Raw genomic sequence first — 24,217 nt, forward strand, 5'->3', positions numbered from 1 at the left:
CCTACATGTACTGTTGTTACCTAGCTGGGGACTATTTTCAGGCAGCCATAGTATGACAGCAAATTCTATAATCCAATTCAATGATCTATGCAAGGCTAAGCTCAAGTCAAGACTGAAAACACATTTAGCTGTGCCTTTACTGAATATGCACTGTGCTACGTCCAGCAGATCGCACTATAATGTCTTTCTTTTGTTTTTTATTCTTTTATAACCTTTTGTTTTAAAACATTTTTATCTGTTTTTAATCACTTTTATTTTCTTATACTTGTCTCTTTTATTCCTGTTTATGTAAAGCACTTTGTATGAAATGTGCTATATTTCTTGCCTTGTCTTGCCTAAGCTACTGTAAATGTTCTCTGCCGGAGCAGAAGATCAGCTGAATAGATAAAAAAAAAAATAGTACAACTGCAAAATTAGCCTATTTGCCAAGCAACTGTTGTGTCCTTTTAAGGTTACTATTACCTAGTATGCTCCAATACTACAAAAATAAAAATTTTCAATCAATGAATCATTGATTTCGATGACATCACTCTGCACTTCAGCTTCTAGTCTGCTTTTATGTCCAATCAAATTCTCTCTAGAATCGGAAGTGTTTTAGCCTGCACTATAAATAGCTAACTCTCAATGTAATTGACATCAGTTATGTCTATCTTTAGTAGCTCCTATAAAATATCTCTTGAATAAAACAGCTCAAGAAAACAACAGGACTCAATGTGACCTGTGATATCATATAGAATATGGAAGCTGCTCAAAACACCATTGGTCAACATTCACTAACAGTCAAAAAACTATTAATCCATAGTTTCATCAGAATATTCTAAATATATTCCAAACTTATTCATATGAAAGAACAAAAACACAACTTGATTGAGGGTGGTGGGTCAGAGGTAAATATACCATATACGTTAAAGTTTACATTAAAGTTGCCACGGTAATTTCCTAATTTATCTGCTTGTTGAGTGTGATGTCGCACGAAGTGGCCTCCGGGTCCAAGCGCTCCATCAAACTGTATGGGGAGACTCGTGAAATGGTAATAATAAACGTTTACAAAGCGATGTAATACTTTCGAAAATCACAATCGCAATATATACTGTAGGTTTATGCCTAATATCTGATGGCCAGAAAGTGATTAATTTTTTTTTTATAAATTGTTACAATTTTGGTATTTGTGATGCAGCAAGCCCAGAGATTGTTGTGTACACTATGACTTATAAAATTCACTTTAATGTGTGATGTGAATAAAAAGTGATCATAAAAGAATATTTTCTCAATCCAAATGAGTGGCGGCTTGGACTTGAAAACAGTAGTACATACGTCACCACTTAACAAGCGGATTAAGATTTAAAAATAATTAGAAGAAATACTTTGTATTAATAACTAAATATATATATTTTACATTCAAAAATGAAAACTTTATTGATTTTCTCATAAATGCCATGTGCATTATCTTTGGTTGACAGTAATTATGTTTTTAAAAATCTGATTCATGCACATTTATTTGAAATATTTAATTTGTAGCTCAACAATGAAAGAAACAAACAAAAGGTTACGTTAAATTAGAAATGACGATCTCTGTCAAAGGCATTTGACCAGACCTTCTCCCACTCTTCTAAGATGGAATGGCGGGCCAAATCAAAGGTTAACATGGGCCACATTTGGCCCGCGGGCCCTTGTTTGGGCATCTGTTCACTCAAAAAATTTAAATCGACTCACTATTTACTCACCCTCAAGTTCTGTTGAACACAAAATAAGATTATTCAAAGTAAGCTGAAACCTGTAACCATAGACTTACATGAAAACAAATGTTATGGAAGTCAATGTTACAGTTTTCTATCATTCTTCAAAATGTCTTCTTTTTTGTTTAACACGAAACTCATAAAGATTTGAAACAAGTAAAAGGGTGAGCACATGATGATTTTAAATTTTTGAGGATCTTTTTAAGGAGAATCGGCACCATTTGGTTGGCAAGAGAGTGTGTGGAGTGAAGGAAGTCCTTTAAAATCAAGTATTAAGTCTGATCTAAAATACCTACTGTACAAATCCAGTCAATTACCAGAGAATGGAATAAAGTCCCTGAACGCACACTGACTCTTACATTACAGCTTAAAACCTAACATCACGGAAATAAAAAGATGCAAATGTCATTTAATGTTGATTATAACAATTTATCTTTTAAATTAACTGTAATTTACAAACAGGCAGATTCACACGAAAGAGCAACATCTTCATTAAGATTAGAGTCTCTTACAGTAGCTTCATTCACAGAACAGTACAACCGTCGGATTAAAAATAAATCAAAGAAAAGTCTCTGAAGATGTTTCCAGTTCATTAGTCTCAGAAGGTGTCAAAATATTAGCTTTTAATAGTGTTGAATTAAATGAAACCCTTGTAGCACTGTTGGACACATGATGCTACAGGTGTAACTATTGGAGTCAGAGTGAGTGTGTGTGTGCGTGTGTGTGTGTGTTGACGTGTGGGTGGCTGGTGAGTTGCACTTAAGTGAAACACTGATGGAATTGTTTCAATATGTGTGTGTGCTAGTCAAAACTCAGTTGATGAGAGTATGTATGTGGGAGTGTGCTTGGGTACCCCAGGTTTGATGAAGCTTCAGTTAGTATGTGTGTGTGCGTTCAAGCGGTTTCTCTATGTATTGTGGTTGTGAGTGGGAGTCTGTATGGACAGAAGTCTCTCCGCATGCTCTAGGACTTCAGCAATCTTCCTCTTCACCGCATCTCTCCTCTTCAAATCTACATCTCCTAGCGGGAGAGAATGAGTAATAGAGAGACAAGAGAAAAAAGGGTAGAACAAATGGATGTTGTGAGGTTTCGTTTCCTCCTATCATTTATATATTGTGCATTGCATCCAAACAAAGCTTATTTCCTGCTTTGAGGGGGGAAAACACTGGATGTAATGGCCTTGTGTTGAGAGGTACTCTGCTCTTACCTCTCCACTAATTTAATCATGCCAGGGTCATCCTGACCACAGTAAATTGGCATTTGGCTGATTTACGATCTGTAATCTGCATATGGAGCCAGTTTTTCAATTTGATTTTTCTTTTGATGGAAAACAGGAGGGAAACATGTTTAATGAGACGGCAATGTTTTGGTCATGCTGTTTATTAAAAAATTGCAGTGAAAATAACTACTTCAGAAAGTTCAGTAACCTATGGCTGCAGTGTGTATGATTGTTGTAAGGTGACACAAGTTATTGTTACAAAATATTTAGATTTCAAATAATAATAGTAATAATAATAATAATAATAACAATAATAATAATAATAATATTAATAATAATAAAAATAAAATGATAATAACATTAATTATATTATTATTAGATAATAATAATAATAATAATATTAATTATATTATATTATAATTATTATTGTTATAACAATAACAATAATAATAATACTAATGATTATTATTAATAATATTATTTAATAACAATAAAAACAATAATTATATTATTATATTATTATTATTAATAGCATTATTATTAATAATAAAAATTAATAATTATTATTTGTTATTATTATTATGATTATTATTTTATTATTAATAATAATAATAACGACCACAGAAAGTCAGGACCTCTGTTTAACGTTTCATCAGAAAAACTGTGCTCACGGAGCAGTATAGAGTCCCCTTCACTATACTGGTGCATTAGGACCCACACAGACGCAGGCTGAGCGGCTCACTGCTGGCCTCACTAACACCACTTCTGGCAGCAACCTAGCTTTCCCATGTGGTCTCCCATCCAGGTAGTGACTAGGAGCAGCTCTGCTTAGCTCCAGTGGTGGACCATTTGAAAGTTGCAGAGAGCTAGCTGCCGGCAATAATAATATTATTAATAATAATAATAATAATAATAATAAAAATAATAATAATAATAATAGTGGTTAAGATAAACATTTAAAATTGAAAATGCCATTTATTTCTAAAGGAGCTGTTGACATGAATTTGATGCATATTTTGGTAAAAACCCAAACAACTCAAACTCTGTATCAAACAATCCGAACATCCAATTCAGAAAAATTTGTTATGCATAATAACAATGGAACGACACAAGAAAAAGGTACTGAACTACTGAAATGTACTTATGCTAATGACAGCTTGTAGTATGAAGAATGGAGTTGCATACATTGCTTAGGTGTAATTTTTTCCCCCAAACATCAACAGAGTCTAAAAGTCTTGACGGTTCTGTGGGTTTTGTCTATCCACTTTAATTCATTTTTACTATTGGATTCAGGTCAGGTGATTGCCTGGGCCATTCTAGCAGATTTATTTTCTTTTTTCTGAGACCCATTGAGATTTTCCTTGCCTGTGTTTGGGATCATTGTCTTGCTTTAATATCAACCCTTTTTCATCTTCATCATCTGGTTGTGTAGATGTTTGGAATAAAGCAGCTTATATTCATGCTGTCTGCTGTCTAGGATTTCCATGACCTCTAATACCCCAGTTTTTTCATGTGTTCAATACTGTTCCCCTTTGTCATTTCATTTATTTGAACACACAAAAGTTAATTTCTAAACTAATTAGTTTTGTTTGCTTTATATGTATGAATTACTTTGGTTGTTACTGACACCTGGTGACAATGTCAAGTCAACCAGCACCTTTAGAAATATGTTAAATGCAATATCAGAGGTAGAGGAGAACAGTTGTCGGAAAACTGCCAACAATTTTTTGCATTTTTTAATGATTTAAAAACCTTAAATGTGGATTGTGTAAGTATATATATATATATATATATATATATATATATATATATATATATATATATATATATATATATATATATACGGTTTTTTATAATTAGTTTTTTCTGTATTTGTATTTATTTCATTATTATTATTATTTTATTTTTCAGATTTGTATTATTTTATTTGGGGATTGCTTTGTTGGGGCTAGATTGGATTGTATATGGTTATTGTATATGTTTTCTAAGAAAAATAAGAATATTTATTTTACTCAACATTGATAACATAAATAAGAAATCATTATCGGGCCCCATGTCTACATATTAAAATGCTCTCTAAAAGATCATGTGACACTAAAAACTAAAGTAATGATTCACAGGAACAAATTTGAAAAAATATATTAAAACTGAAATAAGTTAACATGAAAAACATGATAAACTATATCAATAACACCTAACAATGAGGTTCCATAAATGTTAGTTAATGTATTGACAATCACAAATGAACAATAAACAATACATTTATTACAATACTTAACCATCTTTAGTAACGTTGGCTAATGAAATAAAGATGTTCATAGTAAATTCTTGTTAACTGTGCATTTACTAACGTTAACAAGCACAATTTTACATTTTAATAATGCACTAGTACAAATTAAAATATGATAAATAAACGCTGTACATGTACTGTTCAATTTAAGTTCATGTTAATAAATACAAACAACTAACATAACGAATGGAACATTATTGTAAAGTGTGACCCTATATTTCATAAAATTGTTGATTAAACTACATTTTTGATTCAATAAATGCAGTCTTGTAAAATACAAGAAACATTAAAAAAAATTTATGTCTACCACAAACTCTGGAACAGCAGCGTCTCTAAATTGTATTTCAAAATTAATTCATAACCTTTCAGTTAATTAGTCACACAAGAAATAGAACGTCTGGTCAAGCACAGTGCATTGTGGGATGCTATTTTCCCAATTGTGTGTTTTTGTTAAATATATGATATGTAACCAATGTTGTGTTTAGTATCCAGACATTTTTCATAAAGAAAATTTGCACCAATTATATACAGTTGAAGTCAGAATTATTAGCCTCTTTTTGATTTTTTTTCTTTTTTAAATATTTCCCAAATGATGCTTAACAGAGCAAAGAAACTTACACGGTGTGTCTGATAATATTTTTTACTGTAGAGAAAGTTTTATTTGTTTTATTTCAGTTAGAATAAAAGCAGTTCTAAATTTTTTATGAACCATTTTAAGGTCAAAATGATCAGCCCCTTTAAGCTATCTTTTTCTGATAGTCTACAGAACAAACCATCATTATATAATTATTTGCCTAATTGCCCTAACCTGCGTAGTTAACCTAATAAACCTAGTTAAGCCTTTAAATGTCACTTTAAGCTGTATAGAAGTGTCTTGAAAAATATCTAGTCAAATATTATTTACTGTCATCATGGCAACGATAAAATAAATCAGTTATTAGAAATTAGTTACTAAAACTATTATGTTTAAAATGCGTTAAATAAATCTCTCCTTTAAACAAAAATTGTAACAATAAAACAAAAAATTAAAAGAAATAAACAGGGGGGCAAATAATTCTGACTTCAACTGTATTACATACTGCAAAATATCAATTAGTGTTGCAATGTGCATGCAAACAGCCTCCATGTCTTACCTTGCACTCCTTTCATAAATATATCAACAGCCGCCCTGTATCGCTGTACGGCTGTGCTATAGTTGCCTTCTCTCTCTTGTTCCTGGGCAGCATTCAGCTCTTCATTGGCCTGGTACACATAACTAACATCTACAGCAGAATCCGTCCCATTTGAACCACACAGAGGAGCAGACAGGAGTTCAGCATGGCTGGGTGATCCGTACGGTTGATCTGAGAGATTGAATCAAGCTATGAGAGTGAGACTTTGCTTTAAAAAACAATTGCATGTAGACATGGTAAGTCAAACTGAATAGATTCTCCCACCTTCTTTGACACAAGGGTCAAAAATAGCGAGGTCTGTGTCTGAAAGCAGAGGCGGAGCTTTGAAGGAATAGTCCTCCAATCCTGAGTCAAACAGTGCATCAAACTCTTCCAACTGGTCGATTGGAGAGCCTGGCATTTCAGGCGAAGCATCTGCAATGGAGCAGTAAACCATTGTTTAAAACTTTTATTTTTAATGGCAATTTTTATTTTTAACAATCATCATTAAAGGTAATAACTTATTAAATTTTAATCAAATATTAAATTAGATAAAATAAGATTTAGTTTGGAGACCAATTCACAATATTAACTATTAACTATGACTTTTGCCTCCAAATAAACGTCTAATTGGCTCTTTATTAATGGTTAGTAAAAGGGGTGTGACAAGATGCTTATTCCACGAGATGAGACTAGACATGAGATAGGGTTCACAAGATTTTTAATACTTTTTTGGAATCCTCAATAAAATATATGAATGGAAAATGTTTTTCTTTTATTCAACTTAAAACAAATCACAAATTGCAAAACAATTTATGTGCTTTTTAAAAATCAACTTGTAGTAAATGTTATTTTACTTGTATTTTAAATAATTCTACGCTGTAAAGGACATGCAAACACTGCAAAATATTTTGCTATAAACTCTACTGACTGGACAAACTGTGAGCTACTGGATGAGAGTATGAACTGACAGAAGAAAGCTGTTTAATGGCATTTGATACTGAATGCCGAATGAAAAGAAAACTTGTTTTTACCGGACGGCACAAATGATGACGATGGGTGTGTGGGTCTCCAGGAGGAAATGTGTATGCTTTACTGACTTGGTAGGTGCAGAGAATAGTGTCAAACAGCCGTGTGTGTATGGCTTATCCTGTTGCAAAATGCAGCTAAAAATCCAACATGATACTAGTAGTTTGATTAAGGCGTTTTTACTGAATGTGCCTTTACTGAATGAGCACTGTACAACATCCAACAGATCACACCATTATATCTTTCTTTTCTTTTTCATTCTTTTAAAACCTGTTTTAACACATTTTAATCGGTTATTAATCACTTTTATCATTTGTTTTTATTTTCTAATACTTGTTCCTTTTATTCCTGTTTATGTAAAGCACTTTGAATTGCCACTGTGTATGAAATGTGCTACATAAAAAAAGCCTTGTGACTAAAAAAGGAATATTCCACAAATTCAATTTGTTTTTATGACAAATATGACTCTAAACATATCTAAAGTGCTACCCCATCGCATGGTTAATTTGTGTGGCTGCAGTTGTAGCAATCTATGCTTTTGGATGTGGCAACCTTTAAACTCCGGTGAAAAAAACTGTCACACCCGCCTAAGCAAAGAAGTGACGTGCTACACAGAGGCAGCCTGGGTTGCCAGGTGTGTGCAAAGCACCTGATTGGCAGTTCAAATCCAATCCTGCCTTCAATCTTCAGTGCTAAATTCACTCTCATACTTCATCATAACATCACAACTCACAAGACTTGTGAGGCAGCACGGTGGCGGAGTGGGTATCACAATCGCCTGACAGCAAGAAGGTCACTGGTTCGAACCCCCGCTGGGTCAGTTGGAATTTCTGTGTGGAGTTTGCATGTTCTCCCCATGTTTGTTTGGGTTACCTCCGTGTGCTCCGGTGACCCCCTAAGTACAAAGACATGCACTATACTGTAGGTGAATTGGGTAAGCTAAAATTGTCTGTGGTGAATGAGTGTGTATGGGTGTTTCCCAGTGATGGGATGCAGCTGGAAGGGCATCCGTTGCGTAAAACATATGCTGGGTAAGTTGGCGGTTCATTCCGCTGTGGCAACCTCAGATTAATAAAGGGACCAAGCTGAAAGGAAAATGAATGAATGAGAAATCTTGTCGCGATTTAGTTTTGGGAGATCTCATCACACCCCTAGTTAGTAAGGTGCTGTTAAAAAGATAATTCACTCAAAACCAAAAATTCTGCAGTCTTTTACTCACCCTACACTTGTTTCAAACCTTTTTCAATTTCTTTCTTCTGTTAAACACAAAAGAAGATATTCTGAACATTTTTGTAAAACAGTAACCATTGACTTCTTTAGTATTTAGTAAACAGGATTTATTTAGTAAACAGTAATATTTATTCTTACCATGGATGTCAATGGTTACCGGTTTACCGGTTTAAAACTTTTTGTGTTAATAGAAAAAAGACAATGAAAAGGATTGGAACTTCTTGAGTATGAGTAAATAGAAATTAAAACATCATTTTTGTGTGAACTGACCCTTTAGCTATGGAGAAGGATAACGCAATCAGAGATATAACCATAAAGAATAAAGCATTCATCTACAATGAACAGCCAACATTCTAATAATATTAAGCTAATAAGACAGCAGTTAATAGTGACAACTGGTATACAAACTAAAGTGTTACCAAAACGTTATAAAGATCAATGACTGACGTGTTGTAGAGTCGTCAGTAGCAGCAGTGCATTGTCCTGTGTGGTTATTCTCATGAGTTGTGCTGTCATCCTCAGTCTCCTTTTCTGTCAGCTCTTGTATTTCTGCATCAGTCTGTGTTTCTTGTGTAGGGCTGCTCCTCGTGTCACTCAGGGCCTCCACTGCTATCTCAGGCTGGGTTAGGTCTGTCAGTCTCTGGTTGGAATCGAGCTCCTGGGCCTGGATTGGAGCCTCTGTCCCTGTCTCCTCTTCAGCCAATAGATCAGCGCTCCTTTCAGGCAGAGGAATCAGAGGAGGAGGAAGAGATGTGGAAATGACGGCTGTCTCCAGTGGTCTCCGCACCTCTCCGTCCTAAGAGAAAAGAAAAAGGGATTAAAAAAAAACTTCTGCATTGTCTTTTATACTTAGCCTTATGTTGTTGCATACCTTTATGACATGTATCAATAACAAGACACACACCTAGAGAAACACAGCACTTAAGATGCATATGGCAACATTTTTGGTGCTTTTATAATGCTTTTTAAAAAATTGTGCTGGAAAGTGTCAGTATCATATACTGACACTTTTCTAACATACACATTACAACACACCTCTGGAAACAATTAAGAAAAAAAGTAAATCTTATTATCGCTTCTCTTGAGTTGCCAATAATAGGAGTTTGTATTGAGCAGATTTTTTTTCTTATCTATTGATAATACAGTTGAAACCAGAAGTTTACATACACTGTAAAAAAGGCACATAACCATTTATAAGTCAGATGTTAATGTGACTAAACTTTTTTCTCTTTTAGGCAAGTTAGGATGATCAAATGTGTTTCTGTTATGCTTAAAAGCAGAATAATGAGAGAAACATTTTTTTGAGAAATTGTTTTAACTTTTCTTGAAAGTCAAGTTTAACATACAACAAGATTGCTATGCCTCTTTAAAACCTCAGATGATGGTGTCAAGGTTTTGGGAGTTTCTGACTGGCTAATTGACAACATTTGAGGTAACTGGAGGCACAACTGTTACAGGGCACAATATAGTATTTAAGAAAAACACTGCTTTCTTGTGTGACAATATGGGAAAATCAACAAGCCAGAATCAAAAAAAAAAAAAAAAAAAAAGCCAGATTACAATTTGCTAAATTACACTGGGAAACAGAATAATTTTTGGAGACATGTCCTGTGGTCTGATGGAACTAAGATTGAACCGTTTGGCCATAATGACCAGTGTTACATTTGGAGGACAAAGGGGAAAGCTAACAAGCCTAGGAACACCATCCCAACTGTGAACTGTGAAGTTTTGCTGCAGGAGGGACTGGTCCACTTCACAGCATAGATGGCATCATGAAGAAAGAACATTATGTAGAAACACTGAAGCAACATTTCAAAACATCAGCCAGAAAGTTAAAACTTGGCCACAAATGGGTCTCCCAAACAGACCATGACCCTAAGCATACTGCCAAAGTAGTTAAAATGAGCTTTAAGGACAACAGAGTAAATGTTTTAGTGTGGGCATCACAAAGCCCTGATCTCAATCCTACAGAAAATTTGAGGGCAGAGTTGAAAAATCTTGTGGGAGCAAGACTAATATAAATCTGACTCAGTTACACCAACTCTGTCAGGAGGAATGGGCCAAAATTATATACTGTTGTGAGAAGCTTGTGGAAGGATACCCAAAACATTTGACCAGTTAAACAGTTTAAACAGTTAAAAAAATACCAAGGAAATGTATGTAAACTTTTGACTGTCTAAAATTGTTGAAAAAAAAATTCTCAAAAAAATTCTCTCATTATTCTGGCATTTTGCAAATGTTTGTAAATGATTTTGGTAATCCTAAGAGACCTAAAGCGGGTAAAGGTTTAGTGTGATTTTACCATCAGACATTTTTTTAAAAATGGTTATGTTTTTTTTTAGAGTGTATGTAAACTTCTGGTTTCAACTGTGTGTCATAAAAACTCTAATAAGTACATTATCATCCAGGGCACTTATTAGCAAGAAATTTATAAAAGGTAATATAAAATATGGCATGTTAAAACAATAACATGGCATATAATGTAATAATAAAAATATTAATTATGAATTAATCATTAATAATTGCTTGCTTGAATCAGGACTTGAGGAGCTGCGCTTCGGTGGATTTGCTCTTCAGTGTTTGAACTTTCAGCAGTAAAACTGAAACCACACTGAACTAAACTTCAACTATAAAATCTGGACCTTACTAGAACTATGTTAAGCTGCTTTGACACAATCTACATTGTAAAAAGTGATATATAAATAAACATGAATTGAACAGTTATTGCAGATTTTAATCAAAATGAAGTGAAAGCATTTGATTTGCACATATTTTTACGCCCTGACAGCGTTCAAAGTATTCAGGCTCCTAAAATTTAGCATTTGTAACTTTAATAAAGAATACTTGTTTTGAATTATTTATACAGTAAAGAATTTTGCAGTGTTTTATTACATTTTATTATCCAAATTTTGTTCCAGAGTGCTATTTGACTGCCTAAAAACCCTAAATCACCATATATTTCCCATATATATATATATATATATATATATATATATATATATATATATATATATATATATATATATATATTTCCCATATATTCCCAACAGAATCATTCCAATCAATCTAAATGAATTAATTATTTCTAAATAGCAGATTCCAAGTCATCTGATAAAATTGTGTGTGTGTGTGTGTGTGTGTGTGTGTGTGTGAGTATATATTGTATCATCTGGTGAAATGGTGTATATATATATATATATATATATATATATATATATATATATATATATATATATATATATATATCAATATTTATAGCAGAAAAACAAAATATTGCAATGTCAGATTTGTCCAATATCGTGCAGCTCTAATTTAAACAGTTGTTCTGGTTTATGTGCTTGTGGAAATCAATAAAAATGTTTTCCTGATTCTTCTAATAAATGAGATTCAACTGAACAATAATTATATAAAACAGAATTCTACTGTAACAACATACATGTCAGTATTAACTATTGAGAAATTAATTAATGTTGATTGAAAATTTTAATAAAAAAAAAATTAAAAAGACATTTTAAGGTCAATATTATTAGCCTCTTTAAGCTATTTTTTCCATAGTCTACAGAACAAACCATCATTATACAATAACTTGCCTAATTACCCTAACCTGCCTAGTTAACCTAATTAAGCCTATAAATGTCACTTTAAGCTGTATAGAAGTGTCTTGAAAAATGTCTAGTCAAATATTATTTACTGTCATCATGGCAAAGAGAAAATAAATCAGTTATTAGAAATGAGTTATTAAAACTATTATGTTAAGAAATGTGTTTAAAAAATCTCTCCGTCAGAAAACAGAAACAGAAATTGAGGAAAAAAATAAACAGGAGGGCTAATAATTCAGATGGGCTAATAATTCTGACTTCAACTGTGCATATTTCCATATAAATTTAATAAAACATAGATTTAATTTGATATATATTTATGTCTTACCCTGAAGAACTCTTTGAGCTGAGGGCTGTTATACAGAGCAGGAATGTTTGTAGTGAAGAGCAGCATGGCCTCGGCTGCATTCCTCCTCTCCTCAATCACAGCTTCATCAAAACGCCCTGTGTGTAAGAGAGACAGACAAAGAAAAAAAATCAAGACAACACAGCGAAGAGAAGCATACTTAGACATCAACTTATGAAGATGAAAACCCAAGAGGAGAGAAACGAAGTCACAAAATTTCATGAAGGTTTTGTTAGTATTACATTGGCCTTACCAAAAACCTGTGCTCGTGGAAAAGGGGGAAACTCTTCTTGTCGCCTGAAAAGGTTCCTATGAGTGTACGCCAGCTCTCCATGTAATTTCTTTAATTCTGTGTACCTCTTCCACACCACAACCTGCCAAACAATCCAACCATGAGTCCAGTGCAACTCCAAACATGTGGATGTTCAAGCAAACAAGCATGATCATACCTCCTTAACATTCTCCGGCTGTGTCTTTGATACAAACTAAGGAGACGAGACAGAGGGGTTAAACCACATTACATCAAAGGCAGAGCATTTGAAAAAGCTGATTATTTTCAGCATGAATGAGGAAGGGGAGACTCAGAAATCACGGGATCTCATTCCAGATCCTTTACATCACGAGTTTCTGATCATTAATGCCTTGCACTATTTGTTATTAACAATCCATAGAAGAATAAGTAAACCTAGCTGAATGCTTCTTGTACTTATAAAACAACATTTAACAAAGTTCACAAATGTTTTGACGAGTAAATCATAAATATATTGATTGTTTATTATATTTAAATGACACATGTACATAAACAAATGACACAATCAACACAACCTCCCACTCCAAGCTAAAACACTCAGATATCTGAGGTCAAAACTGTAAATAGCAATGTCATATCGGTTATTATGATACACAGACGTACACATAGCAAATAATAGTTGTGTACTAACCCTTGCTGTTACTTTGTATTCGGTGTGTCCTTTCTCGTGTGTGCGTGGATCTGTTACAGAGAAGAAGCGGTAATATTCCTCCTTTTTTGTCTTTCGAGACATTACTGTCACATAAATATGTTTAAAAGTGAAATAACATGAATATTAGGACAGATTCAAGTGGCCGTGACTGGTACTGTGTTGGACTGTTGACAGTTTGGAACAATTACTTCCTGCTCTGTGACAGGCGCATGCGCAGACTGATGACAGCGGCGCTGCAATCACTTCAAATTATAAGTCACGTCGAGTCAAAATTGGTATGGAAATTATATTACACTAATTAGACAACTTATATATTTAAATGGTAATTTATTATCTTACGGTGATTTTTTAGATAAATCTGGTTCTTCACTTTATAAGAGGGTATGGAAATGAACCTTTAGAAGGAAAATAAGTAATGAAAACTTTTTAGGAGATATTGATATTATTAAACAAAATTATACCAATAAATATAATAGATTATATTATAAATAATATTATAACAAGTGATTCAGTTATATATAATAATTAGAAATGGACCAATGTATTCATAAATTTAAATTGAAAAGAAGCTTGGTGTTCTTATGAAATATATTGTATAAACAAAGTAAAAGAGGTTACATTTAAGATTTGACATTGTATATATCCAGCTAGAGTGGTTTTAGAGCTGGGGTGCCCAAACTTTTTCTTATTAAGGGCTTGTGGGCCGAAGGTAAATAAAGTTGCCATGGGTAATTTCCTAATTTACTTTTATAATATTAAAAAAATGACTAGAAAACATTGCTCTATGATAACTAATACAGTATTTATTTACATGTTATAAGAACAAAACATTCTAACTTCTAACAGAATTACACTAGTTTTTGCCTTGATTTGCTCGCCGATGTCTGCTGCCTAGTCCTTTATCCAATACCGTAAAAAATCTGATTAATTTACAACATTTAATGGAAACATTTAATTTGAGTTTGCTTTTTTGTAGCCGTGCAATAAAACACACAAATGACATCAAATTAGAAATGATGATCTCTGTGTTAAAAGCATTGGCCCCAACCCTCTTCATCATTCTCACTCTCCTCTTAGATGGGACGGTGGGCCAAATTAAAAGATAGAATGGGTCAACTTTGGCCCGCGGGCCCTAGTTTGGGCATCTCTGGTTTAGAGAGATTAAATTAGGATATTGACTATTCCTGTGATTTTTGTTGCATGGAAAAAAAACTCTATTGTCCAAATGTTTGATTGTATATATACAGGGCTTTTCTGGGTGGATGTGGAAATTTTTCTTAGAAGGAAAACAAATATTGTAAAATATTATAAAACAAGTTATAAAATTTTAATATTCGCATTTATTATGTCAATACAGGCAACAAATTTACCATCCTAGCACAGCTTTAATTACTTAGGAGAAGTTTCATACACACAAAAAAATGAACTGGATCAAAGCCAATATTGTTAATTTCCTTTAAGAGACTATTGCACAACTTTGGAGAACATCGTTAATTAAAAAGCAAAGAAGACTTGTAATATTCTTAAGAAATATATGATTTTTATGTATTTTCTGTACATACAGAATGTTTTATGTACACTCTGGCATATATTTTTTTATATATTACTGTATGATTCTGTATTTGTTGTTAATAAAAAAATTAAATAAAATAAAAAAGTCATGTTGTGTTAAGTCTTTCTTCGTATTTAAATTTAAAGTTATGTTTTGCATATCTTGGCCAGGTCAGTCTTGAAATAGTTTTTTAACCCAGTTTAATAAAATGAGTGAATGTACAAACAAGTGAATGAATGAATGACCGAACAAATGCTTAACATTATTTCACCGTGTGTAAACTCCTCGTAGACCAGTTATTATTCATAATATTACATTTACAGTTGAAGTCAGAATTATTAGCCACCCTGAATGAGTTTTTCTCCAATTTGTTTAACTGAGAGAACACAATAAGCCATTATAAAGGCTTAAGTAGCTTAATTAGGTTAATTAGAGGTTAGGATAAGTAGACAAGTTATTGGATAATAATGGTTTGTTCTGTAGACTATGGAAAAATATAGCTTAAAGGGGCTAATAATTTTGACTTTAAAATGGTTTTTAAAACATTAAAAACTGCTCTTATTCTAGCTGAAATAAAACAAATAAGACTTTCTCCAGAAGAAAAAAACATTATCAGAGATACTGTGAAAATGTCCTTGCTCTATTAAACATCATTTGGGAAATATCATAATATAAAAGGAGGCTAATAATTCTGACTTTAACTGTATGCTGGATAAGTTGGCAGTTTATTCCGCTGTGGTGACCCCAGATTAATAAAGGGACTAAGCCGAAAAGAAAATGAAAGGATCCAAGTGGTAAAGTTAAAAAAGTAAAAGTTTATAATAACTTTTATGTCTATGCAAAAATATTATTAATCTAATTAAATATTTTTTATTGAATATACATTATTTATTTTCTGATATTTATTTAAAGGGCTGTTTGATGGTAAAGAATTGATTTTAGGTTTAAGATTACAACTGGATTAAGGTTATGTTTTGTCAATGAATGTCCGCACAAGGTTAGATATTGCAAGAAGGTGTTTAAATAGCTGAAAATGGGCTGTAAATTGATTTCTAACAGTAAGAGTATTTGTATATGTATACAAAAGTATAAAATCAATATTTATGTAAAAAAAGAAAGAATAAACAAGTAAATGAATGAATAAATAAAACAATAACACGTAAAAGCAACAGTACATTATGAATAGACAAATAAATAAATACAGTAGAACTACATTTATTTATCTCTTTCCAGCATGACTAAGAAAACATCAGATTGTTTGCCACTCTAATATTATAAAAGAAACAAAAGGAAAGAGTCATCTTCCACAAAAAAATCTGTAAACTAACTATAAATGTAACACTTTCTCATTTCATGCATATTAAATCAAGGAAGAGCTGGTTCTCATTTACGTGCCCAGCGTGATGACCATAGCGCTGCTGTGCCCACCTCTACCTTCTAAATGTTAATGGCCACCCATTGAGTACACCAAGTCTAAGTAATTGCCCTCGGAGATCTCAATGTCCTGGTTTATGAGCATTAAAATAACATCAGATGCACAGGTCTAATATCAGAACATCACATAAGATCAGATACGCAAGACTTACATATAGTACAAATCTGAATAAATTTACAGCCGCATGAAGAAACACAATTAATTATTAGGTGTAATGTTTTCAACCATACTAAAGTGTCTGTTTTGGTATTAATATAACTTTAGTAGACTATTCAATAATGTTCTCTTTAACTACAGTATATTACTCTACAACACACCAGAGTTTACTGTAGTAAAAAAACAAATTACACAACAATATTTATTAGCATTCCTCAGCTCACTATAGTTGGACTACTACAGTATGGAGAGTTGTATATACAGCATAAGATATGTTGCATCCGGAAAGTATTCATAGCGCCTGATTTTTTCCACATTTTTTTATGTTACAGTCTTATTCCAAAATGGATTAAATTAATTTATTTCCTCAAATTCTACACACAATACCCCATGTTTTTGAAATTGTTGCAAATTTATTAAAAATAAAACCTGAAATCTTACAAGTAGTACATGTAGTATTTACATAATGTAGTAAATACTACATTACTATGTAGTAAAGTAGCACATGTAGTATTTACATGTAGTAAATAGTAAACATCAGCATTCACAGCCTTTGCTCAATACTTTGTTGATGCACCTTTGGCAGCAATTACAGCAATTAAGTCTTTTTGAATATGATGCCACAAGCTTGGCACACCTGTCTTTGGAAATTTTTGTCCGTTCATTTTTGCAGTACCTCTCCAGCTCTATCAAGTTGGATGGTAAGTGACAGTGTACAGCCATTTTAGATCTCTCCAGAGATGTCTGGGTCTGGGTTCTGGCTGGGCCACTCAAGGACATTCACCGAGTTGTTGTGAAGCCACTCCATTGATATTTTGGCGGTGCGTTTTGGGTCATTGTCCTGCTGGAAGAAGAACCGTCGCCCCAGTCTGAGGTCAAGAGCACTATGAAGCAGGTTTTCATTCAGGATGTCTCTGTACATTGCTGCATTCATTTTCCCCTCTACCCTGATCAGTCTTCTAGTTCCTGCTGTTGAAAAACATTACCATGGTATCAGGATGGTATTAGCCTGGTGATGAGCGGAGTCGGACGAGGCAGTGGCGCAGTAGGTAGTGCTGTCGCCTCACAGCAAGAAGGTCGCTGGGTCGAACCTCAGCTCAGTTGCTGTTTCTGTGTGGAGTTTGCATGTTCTCCCTGCCATCGCGTGGGTTTCCTTCGGGTGCTCCGGTTTCCCCCACAGTCCAAAGACATGCGGTACAGGTGAACTGGGAAGGCTAAATTGTCCATAGTGTATAAGTGTGTGTGTGAATGTATGTGAGGATGTTTCCCAGATATGGGTTGCGGCTGGAAGGGCATCCGCTGCGTAAAAAAGAAATTTGCTGGATAAGTTGGCGGTTCATTCCGCTGTGGCGACCTCGGATTAATAAAGGGACTAAGCCGACAAGAAAATGAATGAATGAGCGGAGTCTAGTTCTCTCCAAAGAGTTCAATTTTAGACTCATCAGACCAGAGAATTTTGATTCTTATGGTCTGAGAGTCCTACAGATGCATTTTGGCAAATTCCAGACGAGCAGTGGCTTCCATCTGGCCACACTACCATCCATGTCTGATTGGTGGATTGCTGCACAGATGGTTGTCCCTCTGTAAGGTTCTCCTCTCTCCACAGAAGAACGCTGAAGCTCAGACAGAGTGACCATTGGGCTATTGATCACCTCCCTAAGGCCCTTTCCCCCCTGATCACTCAGCTTAGATGGCCGGCCAGCTCTAGGAAGAGTCCTGGTGATTCCAAACATCTTCCACTTACAGATGGTGGAGACCACTTTGCTCGTTGGAACTTTTAGAGCAGCAGAAATTTTTCTGTAACCTTCTCCAGCCTTGTGCCTCAAGACAATCCTGTCTCGGAGGTCTACAGTGAATTCCTTTGTCTTCATGCTTGGTTGGTGCTTTGACATGCACTGTCAACCCTGGGACCTTATATAGACAGTATGCTTTTTTTAAATCATGTCCAATCAACTGGATTTACCACAGGTGAACTCCAATTAAGCTGCTGAAGCATCTCAAGAATGATCAGGTGAAACAGAATGTACCTGAGCTCCATTTAGAGCTTCACAGCAAAGGGTGTGAATACTTATGCACATGTGATTTTTCAGGTTTTTACTATTAATAAATTTGCAACAATTTGGAAAAAAAAAATCACATTGTCATTATGGGATATTGTGTGTGAAATTCTGAAGAAATAAATGAATTTTATCCATTTTGGAAGAAGGCTGTAACATAAAAAAATGTGGAAAAAGTGAAGCACTATAGTACTTTCCAGATGCACTGTATACTACAGTATTTATCGGTATCTGCTCACTAGGTGATACTACAGTATATGCTATAGCAACAAAGAGTTGTAAACACTATGATACATAGTGTTTAATACTAAAGTATGGTTCAGAAACGCTATTGTATTATTTACTATAAATTACTGTACTATTTTCTCATGTGCGTATCTACGGAGATGGAGGACGGTGTGAACTAATGACTAAGCTGACCAATTAACATTTGAGTCACTTCGCATCATTAATTCCTCATCCTAACGAGGGCCTCATAGAGAGAGCAAGACACAAAAACTCGTTTTCTCCAAATTGCAAGTGACACCTGAAGGCCCACTAGTGCACAATGCGATCATCACCCTTCGATAATGAACACCCTAACAGTTCATTAGCCCCCCACACTTAATTAATAACACTTTCTCCCGTCAAACACGAAGACAGTCCTGTTCCAACTGATCCATTTTACCCAACGTAGCCTATTATTGGAAATGAGACAGAATTGATAAGGCTTCTGCTGAAGAAGTAACACCTTTGGGTTGACCTTATCAAACGCCTTTCCTACTGAGTCCCGGATCAACAAAATGTCTCCTCAGCCTTTGCCCTTCTACACCCACACAGCGACACGACCACCTCCATTGCCTCCATTTTCGCCAGTCGACCCCAGGATGCCAAAATTGGTGCTTATAAAAGCCTGTCATGCCCACATCACTTCAAACGCCAGTGTTTTGCAGAGCTGAAAGGATGTTCTCCAGGTTACAGGTGGTGGTTGTGACTCTGTGGGTCTCTTTGCTGCTGTGCAGAGTCAGTTCAGCACCCAGAGGAGACCTGCTGTTCCAGCTGTTACGCTCACAAGTGGACCCCAAGGAGAATGAGGTATTATTCATAATTTTTTATTAAGTTAACTCTTGAAAATAAAGGTTTTTTTATTAGTGTTAATGGTTCCACAAAATAAAAACTTTTAACATTCTCAGAATCTTTCCAGTGCACAAAAGGTTCTTTATAGTGGAAAAATCTGCCTTGGGATATTAAAATGTTACAAACTAAACTAAAATGGTACAAACTCTATTGGAACATTTTTGTAGAAAAAAGAGGGTTTTACATTCTTGAAGTAAATATTATTTTAGTTCATTTAACATCAAACATTCGGGAAAATTTTTTTTTTAATTTACATTTTGTTGCCTATACAGTGCTTGGCATAATTGAGTCCATCCCATTTTAAAAATTAGTATTTTTCTCCATTTCTCAGTGAATATAGGCAATGTATTTTGGTGCATTTAAAACAAAAAACTATTTATTAAACAGATATATTTATTAAAATAATATTTTAGCCACCAAACATATTTAGAAATTAAAAAACAATACAATTAAATTTAAGCAAAATATTGCAAAATAAAAACTATTACAACCTACAAAATTTCAACAAATGTTTTCTTTTTTTTGCTTCTCTTGATTTTTCCTCTTTTTTTAAAATTTATATGTAATATTTTTCTTTAACAAATTTGGCTGTATACGTTTTTGGATCATTGTCGTAAGTTATTTTGTTAGATAAGCTCCAGATTTGGCTTTAGCATGGACTAATTTTATGTACATGCACACATAATATTGTATAGCTTCCTATTAAAAAATATTAACATAAAAGGTTTGAGGGGTGTACTTGTATACGCTGAGTACTGTACATTTATATATATATATATATATATATATATATATATATATATATATATATATATATATATATATATATATATATATATATATATATATATATATATATATTGTTAGGTTAGATTTACATGAAGTTGATGTCCTTGAAAAGTTTCGAAAAAATATTGGCACCATTTTTCATTTTTAATGTAATGTTTTGCTTGTCAATCCTTGGTGCTTATTTATGAAATGTACAAAACTACTACTCTAAAATATTTACTAGGTAAACAAATACTTAATAATTTAATTAAAATAATTTTATTAAAATATCAATAATATTTTAGTCTTTGTACTATTTCCTAAGATTAGTAATTGCATGTTTATATGACCACTTACATAGTATTATGAACCTTTTTATTGATGCAATGTGCTCATATTTCATATGCTTAGTTTTTTTGATGTTTACATATTCATTTGAAAAAATAATAATAAAGAAACTGTTTGTAAATAAATACCAAAAGAAAGTGGAAAATCTCACAAAACTGATGATCTTTTCCAAATTGGTTGGATCAAGTTTAATATGCAGTTTGACTGACAGTATTTCAGTCACTGTATTTGGAAATACATTTACTATTGGATGCAAATACCACACTTAAAGAAACCTACAGCTGTTATTATATTAAATAAAATAGTTTTTGTAAAACTTACTAACAATATACAGTGTCGGCCAAAAGTTTGGGGTCAATTTTTTTATCGTGTTTTTTTTCTTTAAAAAAATTATTTATTTTGTCATTATATTTTATAAATTTTGAAAGTTCATCAATGCGGCATTAATTAAATGTAAAACAATAGTTTAATATTTATTAAAATTTTAAATAACTTTAATTAATTAAAATTAATTTAATTAATTAGCTTTCTTATTGTATCTAGCTTCAAATGAAATTATTACTCCAGTCATAATTGCTTTTATTACTATTACCATTAATAATAATAATAATAATAATAACAATAATAATAATAACAATAATGATAATAAACAGAGTAATTTCTGAAGGGTCATGTGACTCTGAAGACTGCTGTAATGAAGCTGAAAATTCATCATTAAAATCACTGCAATAAATGATTAAATTAAGTGATAAACTACTTTTGAACAGTTCTTTTATTGTGCAAAACATTTCTCAATTGTACTTTTTGTACTGTATTTTTGCAAAAATAAATGCAGCCTTGGAGAGCAGGAGAACCTTATTTTAAAACATTTAAAAATCTTACTGACCCTAAACTTCTGACCGGAAATGAACATGTATATTTTTCCCAGATCACAGTTAAGCTTTGATGCTAATCTGCAAAAATAAGTAAAGCAAGCTACACCTTCATTGTTTTCTGTTTCCAGCTTCAGGATCTCTCTCGTCTCCTCCTCCTGAAGCAGCTCTCTGAATCGGTGACTCCTGAAGAGAAAGATGCTCTTGACAGCATTGATGAACTGGACGTTCGCAATGAAGTGGTTCGCCAGATTCCAGTCTCCCAGCGAGAGCGGAAAGCAGGCTGCCGAAATTTCTACTGGAAGACCTTCACGTCCTGTTAATTCAACATCTGAATAGGATAGATCACCCAAAAATTTAAATTTACTCACCATTTACTGACCCTCAAATGAAGTTTCTGTTGAACACAAAAAGTAGATATTTTTAAGCAAGTTGGAAAGCGGTAACCATTGACTTCCATCTTCTTTGAAAGTCAACAGTTACCCATTTCCAACATTTTCCAAATATCTTCTCTTGTGTCCAACAGAAGAAAGAAACTCAAATAGGTTTGAATGATAAAATAATGACAGAATTTTCATTTTTGACAATTGCTTTAATCGTTCAACAAGAATATCTGTATTGGCATTAATATTAGAGCAGTGTTTCTTAACCACATTCCTGGAGGACCACTATCACTGCACATTTTCCAGGTCTCCTTAACCAAACACACCTGACTCAGATCATCAGCTTATTAGCAGAAACTGAAAGACCTGTAACTGAAACACCTTGTGACAGATAAAGGCGACATGTAAAACATGCAGTGCTGGTGGTCCACCAGGAACGTGGTTAAGAAACACTGTATTAGAGGATGCTTTTGAAGGTCGTTTAGCTTCCTATACATGATGGATTAGGATTTATATATATGTTCCTCATTTTGTCTTATAGTATCTGTATTTAACAATTAAAAATTCACCAGCGCACATAGTGGCACCTGTAATACTATTCCAGTACAAAGAGTGTCCATCTCTTTTTGACTAGTATTGAATGAACATATATGCACTGTATACTAGATATTATCGTGTCATTAGGCTCATTGCAAGTGTATTTATCAAGTTCAAGTTTGATGAAGTTTATATATAGAGGTTTTGTCATCACTAGATTTCTAGTCATGTAATAAAGTGTGATCAGGGAATGTGTGTTCATGTCTGATTGGCTCAATACAATCACTAGCAGTCCGTTCTTCGTACCTTGCTTAAATGATCTGAGATGATTTGACAGATTCTGGACCTTTTAATCTTAATAACTGATCTCTGGATAATTTGATATCGGTAAGGGTGTCTGAAACTTTTGCCAAGCATCAAATCACCGTCATATTAGCTAACAAAACATGTGAATCTAAAAAAAAAAGTCTAATATTGTGCATGTTTATTATCAAAAACAAATTCTACTAAAGCTGGATTAAAATCTTAAAATAGTATGCGTAAAAAATCTATATTTATAAAAGTTTTCTTTAAACCTTATGGGGAGAATAACCCCATGACAGCTTTATACTTTTATTTCAGAGTGCAGATTGCATCAGTTTTATTTATATACATTTTTAAACTTTTAAATAAAAAAATATTTATTTAACTATTTATTATTTTCCCAAGTGTATATAACTACTACTGTACAAATATATCAGAATTCGGTACATGCTTCCACTATTACCTTTGCTTGATAAGAGCCGATCTAATCCTGTTTACATAAAATAAGCCTGCTCCCGAGCAGGTTTGAGCTACCAGAACTGTTGCTATGTCAACAACATCTTGGATGAGTTTTGAAGAACGAAACAATTCTGGATCATGTCAAATAGTAAATAACCAAATCCAGCTATCTGTGTAATCCACGTACGAAGAACGGACCCCAGGTGAGGCTTAAAATCACAACCTTGGCATTGCTAAACATTACACTGTCCTAAGCGAGTCGCATACCATATGCGCCGCTCGTGACAATTGAAAATATCACACACCAGACGCGCATATTCGCATGTTACTTTAAAATGAAACTATTCAGATGGCGCTCTGTGGCACGGCAGAAAGAACAGTGTCTTGAGTTGTCGCTGCCTGTGTAGAAACCTATGTTTAGAATTATAAAATGCAAGGCGCTGTTTTGCGCAACCGGTGTACGACCTCCTTTATAAGTATTGTTTCGTTCTTTAAAACTCATTGCTCAAACATGCTCGGGAGCAGGCTTATCTTACATAAACAGGATTAGATTTGGTCTTTTCAAAGGTAGTACATATTTAATATGTACCGAATGCTGATATTTTCTTACAGTAGTAGTTATTTACACTTGGGAAAATAGTAAATAGTTAATATACACACACACACACA

At 33.5% G+C, this 24,217-nt stretch overlaps 2 protein-coding genes across 2 annotated transcripts; one reads left to right on the forward strand and one right to left on the reverse strand.

The window, feature by feature from the left end:
• Nucleotides 1-2,144: 2,144 nt before the first annotated feature.
• On the reverse strand, nucleotides 2,145-13,725 carry snx15 (sorting nexin 15). The gene is made up of 8 exons (NM_001111237.1): nucleotides 13,542-13,725; nucleotides 13,050-13,085; nucleotides 12,854-12,974; nucleotides 12,583-12,698; nucleotides 9,103-9,451; nucleotides 6,682-6,831; nucleotides 6,379-6,588; nucleotides 2,145-2,756 (listed from the first exon to the last, which is right to left on the reverse strand). The coding sequence occupies exons 1-8, from the start codon at nucleotides 13,641-13,643 to the stop codon at nucleotides 2,644-2,646; spliced, it is 1,197 nt and encodes a 398-aa protein (NP_001104707.1). The 5' UTR covers nucleotides 13,644-13,725; the 3' UTR covers nucleotides 2,145-2,643.
• A 5,576-nt stretch (nucleotides 13,726-19,301) lies between these two features.
• On the forward strand, nucleotides 19,302-23,477 carry sst5 (somatostatin 5). The gene is made up of 2 exons (XM_021471884.3): nucleotides 19,302-19,836; nucleotides 21,998-23,477. The coding sequence occupies exons 1-2, from the start codon at nucleotides 19,660-19,662 to the stop codon at nucleotides 22,187-22,189; spliced, it is 369 nt and encodes a 122-aa protein (XP_021327559.1). The 5' UTR covers nucleotides 19,302-19,659; the 3' UTR covers nucleotides 22,190-23,477.
• Nucleotides 23,478-24,217: the final 740 nt, after the last annotated feature.

Source organism: Danio rerio, chromosome 7 (genome assembly GCF_049306965.1).
Source record: "Danio rerio strain Tuebingen ecotype United States chromosome 7, GRCz12tu, whole genome shotgun sequence".
Taxonomy (NCBI): Eukaryota; Metazoa; Chordata; class Actinopteri; order Cypriniformes; family Danionidae; genus Danio; species Danio rerio.

What these genes read in the sequence shown, in the direction of transcription:
- snx15 (NM_001111237.1), bottom strand. Translation starts at nt 13,643, where the DNA reads ATGTCTCGAAAGACAAAAAAGGAGGAATATTACCGCTTCTTCTCTGTA. An exon ending in TCCACGAGCACAGGTTTTTG is followed by an intron (nt 12,699 to 12,853) that starts GTAAGGCCAATG and finishes TCTTACACACAG; the next exon opens with GGCGTTTTGATGAAGCTGTG. An exon ending in TACTGACGACTCTACAACAC is followed by an intron (nt 6,832 to 9,102) that starts GTCAGTCATTGA and finishes GCTCCATTGCAG; the next exon opens with ATGCTTCGCCTGAAATGCCA.
- sst5 (XM_021471884.3), top strand. Translation starts at nt 19,660, where the DNA reads ATGCCCACATCACTTCAAACGCCAGTGTTTTGCAGAGCTGAAAGGATG. An exon ending in TGGACCCCAAGGAGAATGAG is followed by an intron (nt 19,837 to 21,997) that starts GTATTATTCATA and finishes TTCTGTTTCCAG; the next exon opens with CTTCAGGATCTCTCTCGTCT.